Source organism: Saimiri boliviensis, chromosome 1 (genome assembly GCF_048565385.1).
Source record: "Saimiri boliviensis isolate mSaiBol1 chromosome 1, mSaiBol1.pri, whole genome shotgun sequence".
In the NCBI taxonomy this organism is placed as follows: domain Eukaryota; kingdom Metazoa; phylum Chordata; class Mammalia; order Primates; family Cebidae; genus Saimiri; species Saimiri boliviensis.
Genome location: NC_133449.1, coordinates 145,126,066 through 145,150,629, shown reverse-complemented (window position 1 = coordinate 145,150,629; position 24,564 = coordinate 145,126,066). Strand labels below are relative to the sequence as shown.

Sequence of the window (24,564 nt, the reverse complement as noted above, 5' to 3'; positions counted from 1 at the left end):
TTACAACATTGTATAGATTTTCTACATATCCTAATTACTTTTACCTAATTAAACCAAGACAGCCAGTAAAGAGCTAACTCTCACAAAACACTGAGCTCAGATGTGTCATGAGCAAATCCATTCACATGTTTCAGAAATGAGTAATTCTAACATGACGTAAACTGTAGCAGAGCACAGCAAAATAAGTTTCCCAATTCTTTTTGTGGTGCCAGCACAATACTGATACAAAAACTATAGACCAGTCTCATTTATGAATTCTAATGAAAAAATTCTATCAATAGACTCCAGTAGTTCATTAAAGTAATACATCATGAGTAAGTAGGATTATCCCTTGAAGATAAACCAAGCTCAATGTTAGGATACAAATTAGTGTATTTTTCATATTACTAAATCAAAGACAGATAAACACATTGTCCATCTCAACAGATGCCAAAGGTATTTAACATAATTCAACATTCATGCCTAACTTTAAAAACTTACACCCTAGAGAAACTCTCATATGTAGGAGGTACGTACAAAAATACTCATTATCAGCATTATTTTAACAGCAAAACACTCAAAACAACCCATATGTCCATTGAAAATACATCGATAAATTTTCATACAGTTTTTACAATGGAACATTACCCCGAAGCTACACAGAATGAATTTGGGAACATAACATTGAATTATGCGAGTCACTGATGACTTATACACACAATGGTGCTATTTATATAAAGCTCAAAAACAAAAAAGGCTAAGTACATTGCTTACAGATACATGCATATGTAATTATCTTTTAAAATAATAGGGCTACAATTAACACAAAATTCAAGGCAACTTTTACCTCTAGGGGTGGGAGACTGGGAGTTGGAGTGAGGAAGAGAAACACATTGAGAAATTCAGCAGTACTGGCAATGTTCTGTTTCTTAATTGAGTGGTGTGTTCATGGATGCTTTTTACTACTATATAACATATAACATACAAATATGTATTTTTTAATAAATATATAAACCAGCAAAGATAGGGTGAAAGTAAGGACCCAAAATGTAATACAAAGAACAGCCAGTGTGGCTAACTATACTACAATGAACATAACCACATTTAAGTGGTAGGAAAGAAAAGAAGTAAACAACTTTGGAAAACAGTATTTTGACTAAAATACCCTAAGATTAAAGACAAAAAGACCTGTATCCAAGTACTGTACTTTAGGTAGTGAATTTGCTTTTCATGGGGGTATGAATTAACAATTCTGAAACTACTAAATATATTCTAAAACTGAATTCGTAATCAAGTTGTAGACGTCATTCCCAGGTCACTGTCACCCCAGAGCCAAGAGAAGTAGGGCTGAGTTACCTTTTGGGACTGACACTGCTCCAGGAGACAGTGTCCTCCAAAAGCCGGGCTTCTTCTGCTGCCGGGTGACTGGGAGGGGCTCTGCGCTCCCACTCGGCCCTAATTCATGCCCCAGTGTCAGAAGCCTGGGAGCACACGGTCCATACTCGGGATGCACATAGGCTAACGTTCCTGCCAAACCTCAACTCGTCAAAAGACTTGCAGTATCATCTAGGGCCGTTTCACGCCCACAAATATTCCACCCTTTAGCTGCACCACACATCTTCCCCCAGCAGACCAAGTGCTAAATGCCCGGGGCCTCGTGGCTGTGACAGCAACACAGGTTTCCCCTTCCAATGGGTGCAACCTATTGGGCCACAAAGACTAAAGCTGGAGTCGAGGAGCGCGAAGGAGCAGCCCGGGCCGCCTCCCTGCTCCCTCTCCCAGCCTGGGCCTCCTGGCAACACAGGCCACGGGAGACCCAGCTCCACCCACGGCAGGAGTGCGTCCCAGCCGGACCCAGAGCCTAGGGACCAGGGAACGACGCACTGTCCGCGCAATCCTGCACTCACCCCCGCAGCAGGCGGCTCCCCGGCGCTGCCGGAAGTGCGTCACCAGGCAGCCCGGCCTCTCTAGGAGCAAGGTCTCTTCTCGGTGCTGCTCTCTCCGGGTTCCCTGCGGCTGCAACCCCTTCGATCGTCAGGCTCGGGTCTGGCCCATGCTGACTGTTAGCCGTGGGTAATGGGGCAGGCAAGAATCAGAGCCAAGCGGGGACCCAGCCTGGGAGGTGACGCTGCAGGTGCAGTCTGGGAGTCTTGGAACTGGGCCCGTGGATGGCGCACTGTCACATCCAATACCCCCTTTTTCTAACAAATAGTTTGTCATGTCCATCGTATTCTCCTGACTCATACATAATGGCCTAGAAAATCATACATAATATACACACCTACATAGTAAAAACTAATGTTATACCTTAAGTGTTATGAAAGAGAAAAAAAAGAGGAACGTCATCTGTCGTTTAAAAACACGTACTTCGGCCGGGCGCGGTGGCTCAAGCCTGTAATCCCAGCACTTTGGGAGGCCGAGACGGGTGGATTACAAGGTCAAGAGATCGAGACCATCCTGGTCAACATGGTGAAACCCGGTCTCTACTAAAAATACAAAAAATTAGCTGGGCATGGTGGCGCGTGCCTGTAATCCCAGCTACTCAGGAGGCTGAGGCAGGAGAATTGCCTGAACCCAGGAGGCAGAGGTTGCGGTGAGCCGAGATTGCGCCATTGCACTCCAGCCTGGGTAACGAGAGCGAAACTCAGTCTCAAAAAAAAAATAAAAATAAAAATAAAAACACATACTTCAGTGTGTTTGGTCACGACTGCTGCAGGAGACCTAACAAGGTGGTCCAGTAGTCGCCTTTACACATAGCCACAAAGCTGTGACTTACATTGTTTCAAAAATCACAAAACTGATCCAAAATGTCAAACACTTTTTGGTGAAATTCTGAATGAAACACAGCATGATCTTCTCTTGATTATACAATAATTACATTCCTGGAACATCAGTGTATGTTAAAACTGTGCAAAAATGCATGTGTTTATCCAGAAAACAGGTTTAGATTCAGATAATTTTGAAATAGGATTTTCACCTACCTGAATGTTCAGCAAGACATTTGAAACTGTGAACATTTTTTCAATGGGCGGGGCTGTCCTGTGCATTGCAGGATCCTGGCTCCCATCCACAACGCTGGTAGAAATGCTATCACCACCAGCAAATACAACAAAATACCTCCCATAAAATTACAAAATGAGCCCTGGGGGAAGGGAGACAGTACTAAAAACCACTGGATTGGACGACCCTTAACTCTCCACCCCCTCATACACCCCAGAACCCTGGTAATGCAGGCTTTTCTTCCTTCCAGTTCTGATTTATCCAACGCTGCTGCACTAGAGAGTGGTGTTTGCCCCCACACGCCTCTGTGGCCTCATGACTCCCATTGATTCCCTGACTCAACTTCAGCCCTACATGCTAAAAATGCTGCTAAATCTAGAATGCTCTTACCTTCCCATTCCTACCCTCCATCTTGACTGTTACTGGAAATGTGAGCACAAATCCCATTTCCCATGGGAAGCAAGCCTTTCCTGATCACTCATGATAAGGCAGGGCGCTCATTTATGTGCCATCCCAGCACTGTTTACTCATTTAATGGTGATAGCTTATTTACATATCTGTCTTCTCTGGTGGCTCCAAGAAGAGACACCATATCTATCTTGTCCAACATCATCATCCTCAGCTAGAGGATAACCTGGCAGAAAGAAGGAGAGCAATAAACATTTGTTGTTGACGTGGTCCAAAGGCTCCAGCCCTAACTCTTAGGCAGAAGCCTACTTTGTGTGTCCCCAAGGGAGAATGAAGGTAGGATACGTCTTATGCCTCAGATCATGATAGTGACCATGACCAGGCACACCCTTCTCTGCCTTGCTGTGACCTTGGTCTTCGCTGTTTTCCAAAATAAGCTCATTAAGAAAATGGTCCCCATGATTGGGCCGAGTGATAGCTGGAGATTAAATAGCTCTTGTCAGTAAGTTCTGATTTTCACTTCTTTGTAGGCTCAGAAATCAGGAGTAAAACTTATTGAAAGAAATAGGAAGGAATCAGATCACATAAATGCTGGCCCCAAAGGTTTGCATCATAAACCCATTGCCTAATTTTACATATAAGAAAATTAAGCTCCCTAAATAACCACAAAACTCCTACTCCTACTTCAGACATATCAGAAAAATTAGATAATAATGCACAAACCAATTTACAAAAGCTTTATGGTAGGTATGGAGAGATGGAGACAAGTTCATGTCTGTCAACCCCTGTTCTTCCATTCTTATACGGTTACAGAATCTCTAGCAAGGAATGTGACAGCTCAGGGGGAAAAGCACACATTTCCCAGAATTCTTTAAAGCAAAGTGTGTCCATATGACCAACTTCTGGCAAATAGGCTGTAACAAAATGTGATGCTGAATCCTTAAAGACAAGGGACATGCCCTCCCTAGCCCCAAGTCTTCATCGACCAGGTGGAACGTTGACAAGGGAGAACATCTTGGACCAATGCAAATAAGGGTATAGCTGTTGGGAATGACAAAGCAGTTAAAAGGAAGAGGCGCAGAGCTGCTATATCAGCCCCAGATGGCTTACTTTCTGATGGTACCCGAGTGAGAAATAAACTTTCATCAAATTTCAACCACACTTATTTGGTTCTTGAAATTAATTTCCAAGCCCATAGCCTAACTAATACCCCTAGAAATGAGGAAAGATGGAACAATCGCACAACACAACAGTTAAAAAATGAAGCTGGCTCTTCGACTTCAGGATTCTAGAAGTTCATTTCCTTGCCAGGCCTGCAGCTGTGTAATATCAGTTTCCTCCTGCTCAGCTCTAAGGCTTCTTCTTCTGCACCCTTTGCCCCTGCAGCCCCAAGACCTCCCTAAAACCCTTCCCCTCTGACCACCAGGGAAAACTGACCATCTTCTCATGATAAAAAATTATTTTTGTTGTCTCCAGTTTTAATCGGACAGAGTAAAGATGGTTTGGGCTGCTGCTTCTCATGCAACTTGTGGCAAAACAACAGTCTGGTTGGTGTTCATTCCAGGAGTTCAAGGCTGTCTCTATGTTATAAAATTTTTATTTACTTTTTGGTGTTGTGAGTTATATGAACAAATCATTTAATTTATGTGAAGAAATGTACTAGGGTAGGGAGAGGTCTTATTCTCAAAGCAACCAAACATATATATGAATGTTTACTAATAAATGCTTAAGACATACATCAAGAAAATTTTAAATACTTGGGAACTAAACCAATGAAAACCAGTTGTGTAAGTGGAAAGGCACAGGTAATTCCTCAGTAGGAAGTGTATTGTTCTTTATTTCATCAAAGTCCAATGTTATACCAAATAAAACCCCTAAAGAATTTGTTTTAAAACTTGTGAAAATGATTCTAAAACTTGTGTAGAAAAAAATGTTAGATGCAGCCAGGCACAGTAGCTCACATCTATAATCCCAACACTTTGGGAGGACGAGGTGGGCAGATCACCTGAGCTCAGGAATTTGAGACCAGCCTAGCTAACATCGTGAAAACCCATCTCTACTAAAAATACAAAAATTAGCCCAGCATGGTGGCACACACCTGTAATTCCAACTACCGGAGAAGCTGGGGCAGGAGAATTGCTTGAACCAAAGAGGCAGAGGTTGTAGTAAGCCAAGATCTTGCCACTGCACTCCAGCCTGGACAACAGAGTGAGACTCCATCTCAAAGAACAAAAAGCAAACAAACAACAAACAGAAAAAGGTACTCATAAGGTACTACTAACACTTAGGAATGCACAAGTATTGAAAGTTAAAGAGGCCAGGTGCGGTGGCTCACGCCTGTAATCCCAGCACTTTGGGAGGCCAAGGTAGGCAGATCACAAGGATGAGTTCAAGATCAGCTTAACCAACATGGTAAAACCCCATCTCTACAAAAACTACAAAAAAATTAGCCGGGTGTGGTGGTGCACACCTGCAGTCCCAGCTACTCAGAAGGTTGAGGCAGGAGAATCGCTTGAACCTGGGAGACGGAGACAGCAGTGAGCCAAGATCACACCATTGCACTCCAGCCTGAGTGATAGAGTGAGACTCCATCATAAAAAAAAAAAAAAAAAAAAAAAAAAAAAAAAAAAAAGAGGCCGGGTGCAGTGGCTCAAGCCTGTAATCCCAGCACTTTGGGAGGCCGAGGTGGGTGGATCGCGAGGTCAAGAGATCGAGACCATCCTGGTCAACAAGGTGAAACCCCGTCTCTACTAAAAATACAAAAAGTTAGCTGGGCATGGTGGCGCGTGCCTGTAATCCCAGCTACTCAGAAGGCTGAGGCAGGAGAATTGCCTGAACCTAGGAGGCGGAGGTTGTGGTGAGCCGAGATCGCGCCATTGCACTCCAGCCTGGGTAACAAGAGTGAAACTCTGTCTCAAAAAAAAAAAAAAGAAAGTTAAAGAATGGAAAAATAGATATATCGACAAATATTAAAGAGAAAATGGCATAGTTATATTAATTTCTTACAACAGTGAGTTTAAGACAATAAATATTATTCTACTCTATTCAGAATTCTGTTGAGGGCTATGTAGCAAATAATATCAATGAGAATCTCAAAATTTAGAATAAGAAATAATATTCAACATCATTTTAAATATTTAGCTCACAGGAAAGTGTACCCAGGTACCAAAACCAAACAAGAAACTAAAACCAGAGGTGTTGGTTTGGCCTGAGGAGCTCAGCTGATGCTTTGGCCAACATGAGTGGGAATGGTGAAGAGTTGTAAATCTTGATTTCTGAGAAAGCAGAATTGTAATATATAGGAGACCGGCATGAAGCAAGGAATAGAAACAGGTATTTTTCTCACACACGTATACTCATCCAAATTCCTGGACCCATGAAAGGATAAATCTTTTTAAAATCTCATGAACAAAGAGAGATAGCAAAGAATCTTATGATCCTTGCCTAAGCTTTGAAGTGTTAGTAGAAATATTCCCTAAAAATTCATAATCATAATTTGTATCATTAAGTATAGAGTTTAAATTAATACTACCTACTTTGGCCAGTAGTAACTCATAATACACAAAATTATATTAAAAACTAATCCTGATAGACTTCTGAAATAGTCACGACAGAATTAGTAGGAAATGACATTTAAAAGTTATTACAACCACATCTGATACATCTAAAAGGTTAATGAAGAAATGAAAGATATAAAAATGACCCAAATTAAACTTCTAGAGATGAAAATCTGTAATGTGCAATAAAAATACATTGTATTAGATTAACAGTAGATGAGACATTACAGTAAAAAAGAAGAGTGAATTTGAAGACATAGCAATAGAAACTATTCAAAAAGGAAACACAGAGAAAAAGAAATTGAAAATAAATGTACAGGATTGAGAAGTCCTGTTTTCTCCACTTACGAGCTATGAGACCTTAGGCAACCACTTAGCTTTTCTAAAATTCCATTGATTCATCTGAAAAATGAAGTAATAATGCATAGTTGCTGTAAATACTACACATACATACAACATAAAGTACATACAACAGGGACCAGTATTCAGTAGTTGCTCAATTAATGTTACTTTTCCCCTCCTCTAACTTATTTGTGGACCTGATTATACCTTTTGTCAATAAGAGAGTTATTAATGCATAAGTTTGTAAATATGACATATTATAACTAGGAGAAAGACTTACAGTGCCAAACTCCAAGTTTTTTGTGCATAACTTCACAGAAACTTGCTAACAACAATCAAGTTCAGAAGCTTTTTACCACAGAGAAAGCAGATCCAATCCATTGTATGTTTCTGAAAGGAGGTTAACAGGTGGGGGTTAGCAAGTGAAAAGAGGATATGAAAAAGAATCAAGGAACCTGTCTCCAAATGAATACAATATATCTTCTTTCTCACATGCATTGCCTGATAGTTTGCTTATATGTGTCTAGGAAGAGCCCTGACCATTCTTCCTTAGGTAGTACAACCAGTTAGTATACATTTTCCCCTAATTTTAAGGATGTTGGCCTCCAGAATAACACAATTATACTAGGTACCAATCCCATAGAGCTCCCAAGGGAGTCGGTCCAATTATCAGCTCTGATGCTGAAGTTCCTAGAAAGAGAAAGAATCCCAACCCCCACCTTGTCATAAAGAACCTTCTAAAGGACTGCTGACTTTAGAGGATTACAACTGTCAGGTACACAGGAGTCGAAAGTCCCAGGAAATTAACAGTGACCACTGCAACGTGTGTTGATAATACCATCCAGGAACAAGGGATGGCAGTAGAAAACAACGAAGCTGTGGTGCTGTCCAAGGTGCTAGTCCGACTCGTTCGGGGTGTCTGTGGAGCTCTCCAAGGTTCTGGGGCTGCGTCGGAACCATCGTCCTCCAACTTGGTGCTGCTCCCCTCTGTGAGCGGTGGCTCACACCTGTAATTCCAGCACTTTGGGAGGCCAAGGCGGGCAGATCACCTGAGGTCGGGAGTTCAAGACCCGCCTGACCAACAAGAAGAAACCCCGTCTCTACTAAAAATACAAAAAATTAGCTGGGGTGTGGTGACGCGTGCCTGTAATCCCAGCTACTTTGGAGACTGAGGCAGGAGAATCGCTTGAACTCGGGAGGCGGAGGTTGCGGTGAGCCAAGATCATGCCATTGCACTCCAGCCTGGGCAACAAGAGCGAAACTCCATCTCACCAAAAAAAAAAAAAAGGCAAAGTGTGTTTAGGAGACAGTATCAAGGGATATTTCGTCACCTCCACTTTAACTGGGAGATAAGGAAAGGCCTGAGGAAGTGACCTTGGGCTAAGACTTGTGAGATATCTGGGCACATAATCAAAGAGAGACCATTCCAAGCAGCAGGAATAACAAATTTGTAGACCCTCCAGTGGAAAAAAAGAAAGCTTGACACATCACGGGTAGAGAAGAGGGAGGAAGTGCAATCATTAGAGCTTTGCAGCACGTTAAAGAGCTTGGATTTTATTTTAAGGTCAATGGAAACACATTGAAATTTTTTAAGAGAAGCATGTTACGTTTTATATTTTTAAAAGCACACTCTGGCTGCTGATTGGCAGATAGATTAGAAAGATTCAAGAGCAGAAGTGGGAAGACTACTTAAAGAGCAATTGCAGTAGCCTAGGAAATAAATGTTGGTGGCTCAGAACAGGGCAGTAGCAGCAGGAACTGGAGAGAAGCTCCATGTTGCTCATCAACAACATGTTCTACCATCATGTGCAATCAGCTAGCATGTTGCTTAGCACACGGAAGTCACTAAATAAATATTTGTTGCCAGGCACAGTGACCCATGCCTGTAATTCCAGCACTTTGGGAGGCCAAGGTGGGATGATTGCTTGACCTCAGGAGTTCTAGACAAGTCTGGGCAACATAGTGAAACTCTGTCTCTACAGAAAACATAAAAATTATCTGGGTGCAGTGGCACATGCCTGTAGTCCCAGCTACTAGGGAGGCTAAGGTATGAGAATCACTTGAGACTGGGAGGTCAAGGCTGCAGTGAGCCACAATCATGCCAGTGCACTCCAGCCTAGGTGGAAGAGCAAGATCCTGTCTCAAAAAAAAATATGAGTAATTAATAAAATCATTTATTGTATGTGGCACACTTCTAAGGACTCTTCTATTTGCATGACCCCAAGTGCTCATTTTAGTTGATAATCTGAGGGACATGCCTTGCCAGCTCCTCCTCACAGGCTGATCACTGTGATATTCACCATGTTTAGCTCCTGAATACACAGAGCTACAGTTACACAAACAACTTAGTCTACCTAAAATTATGCACATTACTGATACACAGAAAAACATTGTGCCCTACAGCACAGCTGCTCTGAGAGGAAGCTTCTTTGAAGTAGAAATCAGAAATGTGCAGCCACCACTGAAAACAGAATGGGATTCCATCACAGAAATGCTCATTGGGGCCATCCTCTAACATCTAAAAGATTCCAGTTGAGTAGACTACTGATATTCACTACTGGAATATAAGACACATTCTCATTGCCTGAAGGTTCTGTCTTCCTCTCTTTAGTTTGGGTTCCCATGAAGTTAGGGCTTGAGACAAGGACTCAAATGCCCATTTATTCAGGAGATGATCCCAGGAAGCAGGACTAAAAGAACCCAGTGAGACAGGACAGGAGGAAATGACAATATAAAGTATTCTAAAGGTTGATGCTATGAGCACTGGGAGCTCCAGAAAAGAGTAAAAAATTCCTCCTCTAACTGTCCACTTGAAAGGTGAGAGACTGAAACCTTAATCCTCAAGCTCTTGTCTGGCATTATTAAGGGTTTTTCTGGGATTGCTAACTTGCCCTGTGTATTCCCAGGCTGTGCTTCCTAATCGAGTGAGCTCTGGAAATGTGTCTGAGGCAGAACGTCAAAAGGTATACAGAGTGTCTGAGCAGTGCAAGGGGAGCTCTAAGTTAACATACAACTGTTCACCACAGCTACAGTGAAAGCCAGAGGTATGCCAAAGTGATGTGAGTGTATTTGAGAGGCATCTGCTGTATCCTCCCATCAATCTGCTGGATTTCACTGTTCCCAACCTGTAAACTGGGGATAAATATAGCACCTATCCTAGAGTTATTACACACATTTAAATTCAAAGAGCACAGCCAGCTGTACACCAAAGTTTTTAGACATGTTGAATTCGATGGCAGTCATATGCCATGGCAAAGGCTGCTAGTTAGCCACTCAAACATTCGTTCTCCTTCCTCCTCCTAAACAAAACCATGAAGTCATTTGATGTAGCACACTACCACTCAACTAGAGGATATAATGTCCTTGGCAGCCAGGTATAGTCATGTGACTAAGTTCTTGACATAAATATTCAACTGCAAGTGTTCTGTGGTACTTACAGAAAGTCTTCTTTAAGGCAAAGTGGAATACTCTTCTTCCTCTTCCTCTACTGTCCGGAAGAAGCTCTTGATAGTTGGAGTTCTAGGAGCCACCTGGGACCATAAGGAAAATGGCCCCATTAAGGATGGCCAAGTGGTACTTTGGAAGGAGATTGGTTCCCCACTGACATTATACAACTGCCTTAGCTGCCCTGGGTTATCTCCAGACTCCTGAGACAAATTCTATCTTGTATTAGGATGTCTTGTTTGGGGAGTTTTCTACAGATGAACCTCAGTGATGGTGGTGGGCCGAATAATAGTCATCCATACCAGGTCCTAATTCCTGGAACCTATGAATGTTGCCTTAAATGGCAAAGTTCTTGTAGGTGTGACTAAATTAAAGGTCCTAAGATAAGGAATTATCCTGGACTATCTGGATGGGTCCTAAATGCCATCACAAATGCCCTCACGAGACGCCAGGGAGATTGAACAGAGAAAGTGATGTGAAGACAGCAGAGGCTGGAGTGATGTTGCTACTAAGGAATGCTGGCAGTCACCAGCAGCTTAAAGACCAGGTTCTGCTCTAGAGCCTTCTGAGGGAGTGTGGCTTTGCTGACAAACCATTTCTGCCCAGGGAAACTGTTTTCAGACTTCTAGCCTCTAGAACTATGAGAATAGATTGCTGTTGTTAAGAAGCCAAAGAAAACTAATATATTAATCATAACTGATTCAGGGACAGTTACTCAATTGCAGGGGGCTTCCTGACAGTGGCACTGAGGTTAGGGCCATGGGAGCTAACTAGTGAAGTCCTGAAGAAAGGAAGCAAACCTCACTCAGCTATCCCTACACCTCAAAGCTGAAGTGAGGGGGTCTCGCTTGGACCTCAGTGGAGACAGCTCTCTGGTTCAGGTACATGACATGAAGACACCCATTTGCAGAAGGTGTTGAGAGGTACAAAGGCAGTAAGTCAGGGACCAGATCCTCTGCATACTGGAGGCATCCTACCTCCTTCACGACAGCTCTTCTGGGACAGTCTGTACTGGACATGTCTTATGATTCCATCTCAACCTATAGTTTCCTCTGATGCCAATTTCCCACCTCCCATTGTGTGAAGCCAAGCATAGCCTCCCCAGCTTGACTTGATCCTAATATTCTCCTCCACCCCAAAGGAGCATATCTGTTTCCTTCAACAGTCTCTTCTGTTACCAAGACACAGCATCACATACTTTACATACAACCTCTATAGGACCGTATCATCCAACAGTTAGAACACAAGTCCTGAAACCAGACGGCCTGGGTTTGAATACCTACTCCACTACTGTATCCCTGGGCAACCTAATTAATGACTCCTCACTGTAACATAGAGCTAATTATAGCACACTCTTCATAAAGTTATAGTCCTGAGTAAATCTGTGTGATTAGGAAAGTGTCTGTCATACGTTAAGTGCCAAAAAAATTTACTGCTGTTATCATTTACTACAGGGCAGCTGGGCTGAAGCAGCACCATTTGAAACAGCCCCTGACCACCATACTTTAAACCATTTTTTTTCTGGTTGGCTTTTAGATTTTCTGCCTCCAAAATGATCCCCGTTGAAATAACCCAAATGCCCACCAACAGTAAGCAATAAATTGTGGTATATTCATGTAATGAAATACTACATAGCAATGAGTATGAATCTGTACTGATTATTCCATTGACACAAAAGAACAAATAATTTCTGGTGATAGAAGTCAGGGTAAAGGTTCCATAAGAACTGTAATAAGGTACAGGGAGACTTGTAAGGTGCTATGTTCTTTGAAAAAAACTCAAGTTGTACAAACATGACTCACGTGGGTTGGGTTGGGTTGGGTTGGGTTGGGTTGGGTTGGGTTGGGTTGGGGATGGGTTGGGTTGGGTTGGGGATGGGTTGGGTTGGGTTGGGTTGGGTTGGGTTGGGTTGGGTTTTAGGGGAGTCTCGCTTTTTCACCAGGCTGGAGTGCAGTGATGCAATCTCAGCCCACTGCAACCTCCGCCTCTGGGGTTCAAGTGATTCTCCTGCCTCAGCCTCTCAAGGAGCTGGGACTACAGGCGTGCACCACCACGCCCAGCTAATTTTTAGTAGAGACAGGGCTTCACCACATTGGCCAGGATGGTCTCAATCTCTTGACCTTAATTGCCCACCTTGGCCTCCCAAAGTGCTGGGATTACAGGCATGAGCCACCACACCCAGCCAACTCATGCATTTCTATGTTTGTGCTAGATTTCAATTAAAAAGGATTTACTTAATTCCCCAAGTCTGTCATTCATTGGTCAACCCAAGCACAGGATAAAACTGCTCATTCATCTGCTGGCAAGTAAGGAAGAGGTGGTGAAGCCACCCAATTATTAGACTCAGTAAGCCATTAAGTCTGAAATTGGGTAACAAGATTCCAACACTGGCTGGCAGCAGGAGGGCACATGGGAGAAAAAGAAGTGTGCAGATTATGTTCATCACCAAAGAAAAGGGCCAGCTCTGTTTTCCTACTCAGGTATCTCTGCAGTGTCTTATGACTAAGAACCAGAGCAGTTCCTTGGCTCCCTAGCCAGGTCAAAGGCCAAAGTGAGCATGCTGTCCTAGGAATTAAAACAGCAAATACCAAGCAATAATAGCTACAATAGCCTGGCAGTTCCCAGTTTAATGCCTAGAATAGTATTCATTTCAAATAGAAAACTGAATAAGCAGAAAATAAAAGCTTTTAGAGTGAAAGGCTTTAGTTTTCTAGTTAAGACTTTTCTTGAGAACAGATTCACTGGTGCAGACATAATTTTGTTACACGAGATTTTTGTTATAGAGCTCAAGTTGTTAGAATTTCTATTTACTTGTGGTGTCTGATACAACCTGGGCTCTCCAGTGTCACAGTGGGCTTCTCAATCTCATTACAATCATGGGGTTTAGGAACTGCTATGGCTATTACTGAAGACTTTCCTACATAACATATGCACAAAACATTTCTCCATCCATTTGGGTATGTTATCCCTGAAGACTTTTCAAGTAAGTCTTCAGGGATAACATGTTGAAGACTAACAACACTGTTTAAGTCAAAATTCTGTTCCAAGGGAAGAAGAGTTAAATCATATGTGCCAAAGCCAAAAACAGCCAAACAAAAATGGAATTTATTGGCTACGGTCTGATGTGGCCATTTAAACACTATCTTCAGTCTTTAACTGCTCTCCAATTCTCAGATGCCTTTTTTACTGTGTTGACTTCATTCTCAGCCTCTGTGAGAATCTAGTTCTTCTCAGCGTTAAAACCAGTTGGGGTGCAGAAGGAGAGTATTTCTTCCTATTAGCTCTTGCAATCCTGGAACTCTAATTAGACCATCTTTGGTCATATACTAACATCTGAATCAGTAACTGTGGCTTGAGGGACAAATCAGAGGCTGAGCCAGTCCTGGGTCACACATTCCATTCCTGAGTGACAGAATCCACTCAGTACATTTCACTGTACTATTACCAGTAAAAGGTGGTAAAAAAAAAAAAATTCTGGAAGGCCAAAACGACAAATATCTAGCACAGGCTTCTCTCCAGAGTGCACATGCTCAAGATAACCTAGCTGGGAAGAAGTCCTAAAGGCCTTCTCATACTTGCTACACCCATAGAGTTTCTCTCCAGTATGGATTCTTTGATGCTGATGAAGATTTCTTTTGCTAGTGAAGGTTTTTCCACACTCATCACATACATAGGAAGATTCCTGAATATGAATTCTCAGATGCCATTTTAATTGTCCCTGAGCACTGAAGGCTTTTCCACAATCTACACAAAGGCCTTCTCCTCACTGTGAATTCTCTGGTGCCAAGTTAGTTTTGTATGACAACTGAAGGCTTGTCCACATACTTTACAAGAATAAGGCTTTTCCCCTGTGTGAATACGCTGTTAGCTTAGATGGGAAGTCCTTCCAAAGCTTTTGCCACACTCATTACACTCACAGGGTTTCTTTCCAGTGTGGATTTTCTGATGCCGAAGTAGGGGTGAATTACCAACAAAAGCTTTGCCACACTCGCTACACTCAAAGGGTTTCTCCCCATTGTGGATTCTATGATGTATAACAAACTCAGAACTACCGGTAAAACTATTCCCACACTCTATGCAGTAATAGGGTCTGTCCCCACTGTGGATCCTCTGATGCCTGATCAGATTTGCATTATCATTAAAGGCTCACCCACACTCCTCACACTGATAGGGTTTCTCTCCAGTGTGAATCCTCTGGTGCCGAATTAATGAAGAATTGCCATTAAAGGCTTTTCCACACTCATTACACACAAAGTGTTTCTCCCTAGTATGGATTCTATAGTGTCTAAGATAGTAAGAAAAATAGCTGGAGGATTTCCCACACTCCTCACATATGAAAGGTTTCCTTGCACAGTGGATTCTTGGAACCTTCCCTTGGATGTTTTTTACTGTGGGGATGTCCTGGTACTTCTCCACATCACGTTTCTGGGAAGTGAGTTCTCTGAGGGACACTCTTCAGCTGCCCATGTGACATCACCCCATCTCTTTCTTCAGAAATTTTCTGGGTTAATATGGACTCACTGTCAGTGTTGGTCTCAGCATCTGACATAACAGATAAAAAACACAAATAATGCCACCTGAGAACTATACTAGATGGAGCACTGAAAATGACAAGGCTTTAAAAGAGATCATTTCAACTTTCACATCAGTACCTGGAACTCATCTGCAGGTTAATCAAGTTCATCCTATGAGTGCGAGTTAAAGGAGTAAGTGAACTCCAAAGGAGAATGCTGGGAGAGGAGTAATCTGAGATGGAAGTAAAGGTGGTAACCAAGAGTCTGAAAAAGAATCATCACCAGAGAGAGGAATGTGAGAACAGACCACCAGCTTCTCAATTGTCTTGATGATTCTTTTTCAGATTCTTAGACTGAGACTGAAGTGCTGCCCCAGCTTCATCACATTCCATTTACTTGCTCTCTGCAGACCAACTGCACTGAACCTCCTGTCTCTGCCTTCAACTTCACTATTTGCTCTTGGTGGCACCCATCTGACCATTTGACTATTTTCTCTTCTGTCTCTCACTGAAATTAAATATACCTTAATGGTTAAGATTCAGCCTTCCTTTTTTCTCCTTGGGGGTCATTTCAACCCAGCTGTGTTAAGAGTACCCTTTCAGACCTGCCTTTTATCTCAGACTCTCCACCCACCTTCTCAATGGCCTGCTCTAGTCATCCACTTGCCTATTCTAAAGGAATCTCTCATCCTGTGCTCAGTTCTGAATTCTTTGAATTAAAAAAAAAAAACAAAACTCCTCTCATGCCATGACTTCCCAGTGTTATCTGACTCAGCTCTCCCCGTTTATGGCCAACCTTCGGGAAGATCTGGTCCATTTTACCTTCACATTAGCTATCCTATCCCTAATAGCACTTAAAACTTTTCTTTTTAGCTTTTTACATCTGCCTCCATAACTTGTATCTTCCAGAACTTCTTAAACAAAGTTCAGTACATAGCAAGTTGTTCAAAAACTGCTTCTGAATAAATCCATCCCAACCAAAGAAGAACACTGAGGTAGGCAATGTTGCAATTAAGAAAGGAGCAATGGATTCAAGGATTGTTGACTAGACATAATGAGTGGTTACAAGTTAGTAAGAGTTAAGATTGGTGGGAAAGATTTCAAATTTTAGTTATTAGGTGAAATCATCTATTATATTTCAATTCTGCTCAGCATGGTTCGCTTTTAAATACAGTGCTCCATAAAACTCTACAGTTGTTGGTTCTAAACCTGTCTCACCTACGTTTACAGATGTTTTTGGTCCCCTCTGCCAGGGAATCATCCTATGCTTCCAGGCCCCAAGCCATGTCCCCTCCCTCCAGGAGTGAGATCAGTGCAGGTTTGGGAACTGGGTACCCTAAAAAGAGGAAGAAAATGGTACTTTTCAGCCCTGTATCTGGTGTTTCAAAAGAAGGAAAACCCTAGGAGTTTCAGTAAGAATAAGACCCAGAGAAGAGAGTTCTTGACTGGGGAAGGCCAAAGAGATTCTGATCAAGAGGAAACTGAGCATTTGTGACTTCTTCCTAAAAAAAAATCAAGAAAAATTAAGTTAGTGAGACCTGCAAGACATGAGCAAACACAGGGGAGAAGACACGTTCTTCCCCAGACAACAAACACTACTTATTACTTACTAGGCAGAGCCCCTTGGAAGAAGAAACATACTCCTACCAGAGGACAGTAATTCCCTTCACTGGGAGGCCAAAGTGACTCAAGACCTCTCTCTACCCAGCAATCTTTGAAGTTGGTCACTGAGCCTCAGCCCTGTAGTCGCTCAGTGGAGGACACAAGAGACAACTTCTCCTCTCCACACCACACCCATCACCCAGTCTGTAAAAGAAGGAAGAAAACTGAAAAGAACAGATCTGAGTCCTAGGAGGAAAATCGTCTTACCCATAGCAATCAGGTTCCCATAATTCTCCAACATCACACTTCTGTACAGGGCCCTCTGGGCAGGAGAAAGGCCAGTCCATTCTGTCTTAGTGAAGTGCACAGCCACATCCTCAAAGGTCACTGTCTCCTAAAACAACAGGTTCCCGCTACCCCAGAGCCAATCCTCTGGCTCCAGGCCAGAGTCTGGGGCACAGAGGACAGGTAGGGGGTTGAGGGTAGGTCCTGTGAGGAATGCGTAATGAGAAAAGGTGAAAAGAACTGGATATTAGACCATTATATGACTATTTCTACAAGCAAAACTCTGGAACTTCTCTCACTACCAGAAGAGCTTCCATTAGGATACAAAATTTACTGTCATAAAATGTGATTTAACATTTTTATACCCTAAGGAAAAAGTTTATTAGTTAACCTTCCTACGGTAAAATCTTTGATTTCGTAAATATTTTCAGTTTTTTTGGTGTTGCACCTACAAGTGAACAATTTGCTTCAAATGGTATCTCAGGACCTACATGTTCCTATTAGATACTCCCTATTCCCAGCCAATCCATCTCTTCCCCACATGTGCTCACCCTGCCCCAAACCTTATGCCCATGAAACAAGAACAGAGTTATGGTTTGCACTGATGGGTCTGTCTCATTAAACTCCCCTAAGATTCTTGATAAAGGGCTGTGCTGCCTGTGCTCAAGAGCATCCTGCAGAGGGAGCTGAGAGTCTCCTGGTACAATCCACTCTGCTCCTTGATGGGTTTTTCTAGAAAATGACGCTTCCAGAATTAAATGGCTGCTGCTGGGTAGCTCTTTTAGCTCCTTATCTTTATACCTCAAGACAATCTGTAATAGCTTCTGCCAACTAAGATTCATGCATCTTGGGGTTTTAGTTTTAGTTTTTGTTATTTTTCTCCTTTTTTTCTTTGTTTTTTGTTCTTTTTTGACAGTGTCACCCAGGTTGGAGTGCTGTGGCACAATCTCAGCTCACCTCTGGCTCAGATGAGACTCCCACCTCAGCCTCCTGAGTAGCTGGGACTATAGGTGCACACCACCATGCCTGGCTACTGTTTGTATTGTCTGTAGAGACACGACTTTGCCATGTTCCCCAGGCTGGTCTTGAACTCCTGGGCTCAAGGGATCTGTCTGCCTCAGCCTCCCAAAGTGCCGAGATTACAGGTATGAGCCACCATGCCCAGTCCCTCGTGCTTTTTCGATACTCTTTTCCCTCTCTGCTGGCCTCAACTCTACCTTTCCACAAAGTTCTGGCATCTGGTTTAGAGCCTCTAGTCACTCCTCAGATGTGGGTATTAAACTTCATTACCAGAGTGCTCAGGGTATATACTCCCACCTTCCAATGCCTCAATTGATTTTGTACATCTCCACATCCTCCTCACCCCAGCACTGCCTCAGACTCTCTGGATGACCCAATACACTGGCTCATCATGCAACACCAAACTCATCTTCCCCAAAATGGCTCCCATTCTAATTTATATAAACTAAGTGGCATAGTGAGTGACAGAACTTTTCCCTCTCTGTTAATAACACCAACTTCAGCCCACTCTCTAATGCTAGAACTTGAGATTAATCCTAGACATTCAAAGCCCCATCGTCACTAACTGCTGACAGTTAAGTCCTGCCAATTTTATCACCTACGTATTTCTGGAATCTGACTCTTCCTCACCATGGTACAATCAGCAACTAGGTCAACAGCTGGGAACACTTTAGCTCCACTTCCAGGCTTGTCCCCCACTGAATCTATCCTCTGCCCAGCTAACAACCTGACCCCATCAACTCCAGAAGGAACCTCTTGAATGAATCACCACAAACTAGAACAGTGGTATTCAGAGTAGGGTCTCAGCCTCCCAAGTAGCTGGGATTATAGGCGTGTGCCACCACACCTGGCGCATTTTCATAAATTTAGTAGAGACAGGGTTTCATCATGTTGCCCAAGCTAGTCTCAAATTCCTGGCTTCAAATGATCCACCCACCTCGGCCTCCCAAAGTCCTGGGATTACAGGCATGAGCCACCAAACCCAGCCAAGTCACGCTTTTCATAACTACACTAAATTCTTTCCAATAGCAATCCTAACAGAAATGCTTTCAGAACTTGGCAAAATGATTTTAAGGTTAATATAAAAGAATAGACAAGAATGGCCAAGAAAATTCAGGAAAAAAAGTCCCCAAGGAAGTCTTCCTTTACTTGGATCTGGGGCAGGCATCTTTTTTGTTCATTGCCCCATTCAAGGGCCTGGTGATAACCAGAAACTGACTACCCAAAAGATCCTGAAGGGCAACCTCAACACACTAAAACATCGGGTTTATTGTTTTAACTATATCATCCCCTACGGACACTTTATGTTCTTGTAGCTGGTGCATCACTTGGGAACTTGTTAGGCAAATTCTCGGGCCCCATCGTGAGAGCAGTCCATGCTTCAGTGAGTCTTCCAGGTAATTCTGATGTACACTGAAGTTTGAGAACCATGTATTGGAGGATAAAATCCAAACTCAGGAAACTGAGGTGTATCAGGTGACAAGGTAATGGGAAGGTGCACATCTATACATAATCTATCCAGGAAGCTCTGCAAACAAAATCCCAGAGAAGGAATGACAAACTCTAAATGTAATAGAAAAGATGGCCCAAGTGAAAGAGGGAGAAGAAAAAACAAGACTTCGTGTCTCTCTAGAAATGGTATTGGGAAGAACACAGTCAACAATTACGCAGCAATTTAGAAACTGATTAATCAGGACTACAATATAGTGTGATGTCAGAGACTTGTGGAAAAACCAGAAGAGGGTAGGAACTCCAGGGAAGCTGATATATCAGTGAGACAGTCAGGTAGAGAAAACTGAAGGATGTAAGAATATGCAATTGGGACTCGGGATATGGTTCACGGGTACTAAGTTACTAGATAAATAAGTGCCAGGAAGAAGGAAATGACCAAGCAGCAACTCCAGCTCAAAAAGTGAAATATAATTCGGGAAATCAATTCCCATCCCATAAATGTAATGTACTTATGTGCATTTACAAATGAATCCAGTTACAATGCAAAGCAGTCAATGACTTGCTCAAGGCTACCACGCCTCTGAGGCCTAATGAAATCCCTAACTCCAGGTGTCCTGTCCTAGTGTAGACTTTCCGATCACAGCCCACTGCCTCGCTTAGCCAGCAGTAGTGACCTCAAGGATATATGTTCCCTGATTCTGAAGCCCAAACTTCCTTCTTCGTTTCGGAGGACGAAGGAGACAGGCCCCCTCTTTCTTGTCTTCTTCCTGCTGTCCGTCCACTCCTACTTTCCAAGAACCTTGTGCCCTTGCTGATCTTGATCACTTCCATCCTATCCTCGATTCCTACGTCACCAACTTGAGTCCCTCATTCTCAGAATTCCCTCTGCAGGAGGACAGGTACTGAACCTGGGGATTCTCCAGCCCAAGAGAGATTCTCAGTGTTCAGGAGGCTGTATTTCGGCTTTCCAGGTAACTCTCTCCTGTTTCCATCTTCACTGGCCCTAGCTCTTTCCCCAGCACCCAGTTGAGGGAATCAACAGGGGTCTTCCTATTGTTTTGGCTCTAAGACTTGCCAGGATCACCGTTATCTACCTGCTCCCACCCCTCACTTCATTCAAATCAGAACTCCATAAAGCTGACCTCAGGGATCCACAGCTTACCTGGCATTGAGCTTTCAGAGGTATGGCTGCCATCACCTGGGCCCCCTCTTAGGAGGCAAAGGCTGAGGGAAGAAATAAAGAGAACCAACAGTGAGCTCAGCCCAGTAAAAGGCTCTCTTTAATGTAACAAATTTGCGAATAACAAGCAGCAATCACTTACTAAATGCTCACTGGATAAGTGGTGTATACATATGTACTTCTTAGTCCACACCATACCATGAGGCTTTTAATTCTGAGAAAACAGATTTTGAAAGAATAAATAACTTACCCTAGGACACCAGAGCCTGTCCTCACCAACACCAAGCTAAATAAAGAGCAAAACAAGCAAAAGACACCAATAAACTCAGAGCAAAACTTAACAAGATCCCAAACCTTTATTTTTAAAAATCAATTTTACTGAGAACATAAGAGGTTAAAAAACAGGAAGTGTCATTTTTTTGGGTGGAAAATGCCTATTATTTAGTCCTCACAACAATTTTTCAAACGTTTAATTTTTCCCGAATGAGAAGGATAAGAGAATAATTTCTTCTACCAAGACACTCAGCCAGTGAATGGATGAACTTAGATCCCACACTAGATCTACCAGGCTTCAAAGGTCAGTTTTAGTTTAGTTTTGTTTTTTGTCTTTTTTTTTGAGACAGAGTGTACCTCTGTCACCTGGGCTGGAGTGCAATGGCACAATCGCAGCTCACTGCAACCACTGCCTCCCAGGTTCAAGCAATTTTCCTGCCTCAGCCTCCCAAGTAGCTGGGATTATAGGCATGCATCACCACACCTGGCACATTTTCATACATTTAGTAGAGATGGGGTTTCATCATGTTGCCCAGGCTAAGTCTCAAACTCCTGGCCTCAAGTGATCCACCCACACTGGCATCCCAAAGTGCTGGGATTACAGGCATGTTTCACTGCCCCTGGCCAAGTCATGCTTTTAATAACTACACTAAATTCGTTCCAACAGTAATCCTAAAATGAATGCTTTTAGAACTTGGCAAAATGATTTTAAGGTTAACATAAAAGAATAAACAAGATTGGCCAAGAAAATTCAGGAAAAACATCCCAGAGTAAGTCTTCCTTTACTTGGACCTGGGGCAGGCATCTTTTTAGTTCACTCCCCCATTCAACGGCCTGGTAATAACCAGAAACTGACTACCAAAGGATCCTGAAGGGCCACCTCAACACACTAAAACATCTGGATTATTGGTTTAACTATATCATCCCCTACAGACACTTTGTATTCTTGTTAAACAGCAATATTCTATAAAAAGCTAACATCTTCCCTATAGGGACTTAACGCATGATGCAGTTTTCTGCCAGCCTCATCTTGTGCCACCTTCCTCTTTTCTCTTAGTTTAGCTACAATGGCTGCCTTTCAGTTTCCTCTACGCTAACTCAGGACCTTCATACCTACTGTTTGTTCTGTATGAATTACTCTTCTCCAACCTCAGAACCATTGTAACTGAGATTCTCTGCCTGCCATACTCTCCAGTAATCTAGCCACCCTTCACCTTCAGATCATGTCTCTACAGACCAAGTCTGGTGTTCTTGTTAAACACTCCACTCATACCACATTCCTTTTCCTATATACCACTGATTTGTGCTTTCTTCATTCAACAAACATTTATTGCATACCTATTTCCCACCCAGTCACGTGTGACACAAGAGATGAAGTAGAGAGAGAAGGAGCACGATCCTGTGCCTTGCGGAGCTTTGTCTAAAGGAAAAACATACATTAACCAAGACTTTCTCAAAAGACTTTTTTTTTTTTTAGACTGAGTTTGGCTCTTGTTACCCAGGCTGGAGTGCAATGGCGCGATCTCGGCTCACCGCAACCTCCGCCTCCTGGGTTCAAGCAATTCTCCTGCCTCAGCCTCCTGAGTAGCTGGGACTACAGATGTGTGCCACCATGCCCAGCTAATTTTTGTATTTTTAGTACAGACAGGGTTTCACCATGTTGACCACGATGGTCTCGATCTCTTGACCTCGTGATCCACCCTCCTCGGCCTCCCAAAGTGCTAGGATTACAGGCGTGAGCCACCGCGCCCAGCCTCACATAACTTTTAAGTTCACAACTTTGATCACTGCCAGGGGAAACTAACCTGGATGGGAAAGCTTAAGAACATAAATTAGCTAAAGTATAAAGGAAACCTTCGCAAGAGTAGCAGCATATGCAAAAGCTATGTTCTAGTAGTGAATCGTCAAGAAGACTGTAGCAGCACAGTCAAGGGGGAGTGCGCTGCTAGATGATGTTGAGTAAGTCACAAGGGGCAAAACCATGCTTTGTGCAGGTCAAGAACTTGGTCTTTGACCTACAGGCACTAAGTCACGGGCAGGTGGAGTGAAATGACCAGAGGTGATTGATACATGACTTTCCCACTGGGCTGAAAGCTCCCTGGGGGCGGAGCCCACACCCCGCCTGATTCACTGCTGCCATCTCCGGAATCTAGAGCAGCAACCGGCACTTAGCTGCTCAGTAAGCAGCTGTGGCCCAATATGCAGATGAGGTCTGAGCTGTGTCCAGAGCACAAGCCTCCCTTCCATCCAGCCGCCCATATCCACAGCCTCCAATACCCAAGGCGCCGACGCGGGCGTTGGGGAGCGAAGGCACCCAAGGGAGAGTGTGACCGGTCCGCGAGCAGCCTTCGCTCCCCGGACCCGGAGGCGCCGCCCTGACTCCCTCCACTGCGGCAGCAGGGACGAAGCCGACAGCCTTCTCTATAGCTGAAGTGCCTGCGCCTAGCGACGACTCCTGGGCGACAAACCACAGCACTCACCTGGGGAAAAAACGGTAAATGCTGCGTCAGCGGAAGTGTGTCATTACGTTGGCCTCGCGCCCAGCGTCGCGTGCTTCCTCTCTAGGAGGCCGGAGCGCTCTTCTCAATGGTTCTACTCCTAGGAGGAGGTTCACCCCGAGGGATCCGTAGAGACCTTGAGTAGGAAACAAAGTATGTCATTGTTTTCGCTAATCCTTAACTGAAATTTAGCATTTTCTTCTGTTATATGTTGGCAACAAACTACAGTAGTATCAGCCGTACCTACGACTGTCACCGATAGAAATCACAGATATTTTCATATCTCATTACAGTTTATGCAGCTCTCAGAATATGGCTATTCTCGTCACCAGTTTGAAATTATCCTTGTTGTTATTTGGGCCCACCTTTAAGTCTTGTTATTTCATTTCATCACGTTGGCAAAGATGCACTTATATTTCTGTATGACAAATTCTAAAAAACTTTAATTGTATTTTAATTGGTTTTGAAGGTGTCACCAGATTGCCAAAGGGTCATTGGACAAAAGAGCTATCCTCCTTAGAGGTAAAGACTCAGACACATTAAGAAAGAGCAGGTCTGAGTAGGGATATATTAAGGAACTATTTAGGAAGTGAAAATGGTGAACATTTTTTAAAATGATTGAATACGAGGCAGCCAGAGCATCTATGATAGCCATGAATATTGGATGACCTAATAGCTGAGATCAGGAATTGAAGAAGAGGAGTTGGTTTCAGGAAAGAAGGTGAAATAATTTAGTTTTAGAAATACTGAACACTCACACATACCTGCTTTATTAACACTTAATTCACACACCATACTATTCATCCATGTAGAGTATAAAATTAAATAGGTTTTAGTGTGTTCACAGACTTGTGCAAGTATCACCACAGTCAATTTCAGGGCATTTTCATCTCCCCAAAGGATATCTCATAACCATCAGCAGCCATTCTCCATTTTCTTTGTGGTAAACAGAATGGTGTTTTTTTCCCCTCAAAGATGTCCATGTCCTGATCTCTAGAATCTGTGAGTATG

At 43.1% G+C, this 24,564-nt stretch overlaps 2 protein-coding genes across 16 annotated transcripts in view; both read right to left on the bottom strand.

Annotated features, from left to right (window-relative positions):
* ZNF23 (zinc finger protein 23) overlaps positions 1–15,149 on the bottom strand; it is a 36,725-nt gene extending 21,576 nt beyond the window's left edge. For 6 of the 15 annotated variants that reach the window (XR_012519256.1, XR_012519259.1, XR_012519260.1 and 3 more), the window contains exons 1-2: positions 15,062–15,149; positions 10,724–10,816 (exon numbers count right to left, since the gene is read on the bottom strand). The gene's annotated coding sequence lies outside the window, so the exon portion shown is untranslated. Of the gene's footprint in view, positions 1–1,335; positions 5,459–5,485; positions 5,584–7,292; positions 7,677–10,723; positions 10,817–15,061 lie in introns of those variants that run through there. The other 9 variants (XM_074405967.1, XM_074406005.1, XM_074406017.1 and 6 more) reach the window with 6 other exon arrangements.
* The window catches only part of LOC104653208 (uncharacterized), a 95,961-nt gene continuing 84,021 nt past the window's right edge, over positions 12,625–24,564 (bottom strand). Inside the window, 8 exon segments of the mRNA XM_074406024.1 lie at positions 12,625–14,483; positions 14,486–15,153; positions 15,155–15,272; positions 17,113–17,239; positions 20,765–20,826; positions 20,925–20,996; positions 22,394–22,475; positions 23,536–23,689. Of these exon segments, the coding sequence (XP_074262125.1) occupies positions 14,161–14,483; positions 14,486–15,153; positions 15,155–15,272; positions 17,113–17,239; positions 20,765–20,797 (1,269 nt within the window). The 5' untranslated portion in view covers positions 20,798–20,826; positions 20,925–20,996; positions 22,394–22,475; positions 23,536–23,689 and the 3' untranslated portion in view covers positions 12,625–14,160.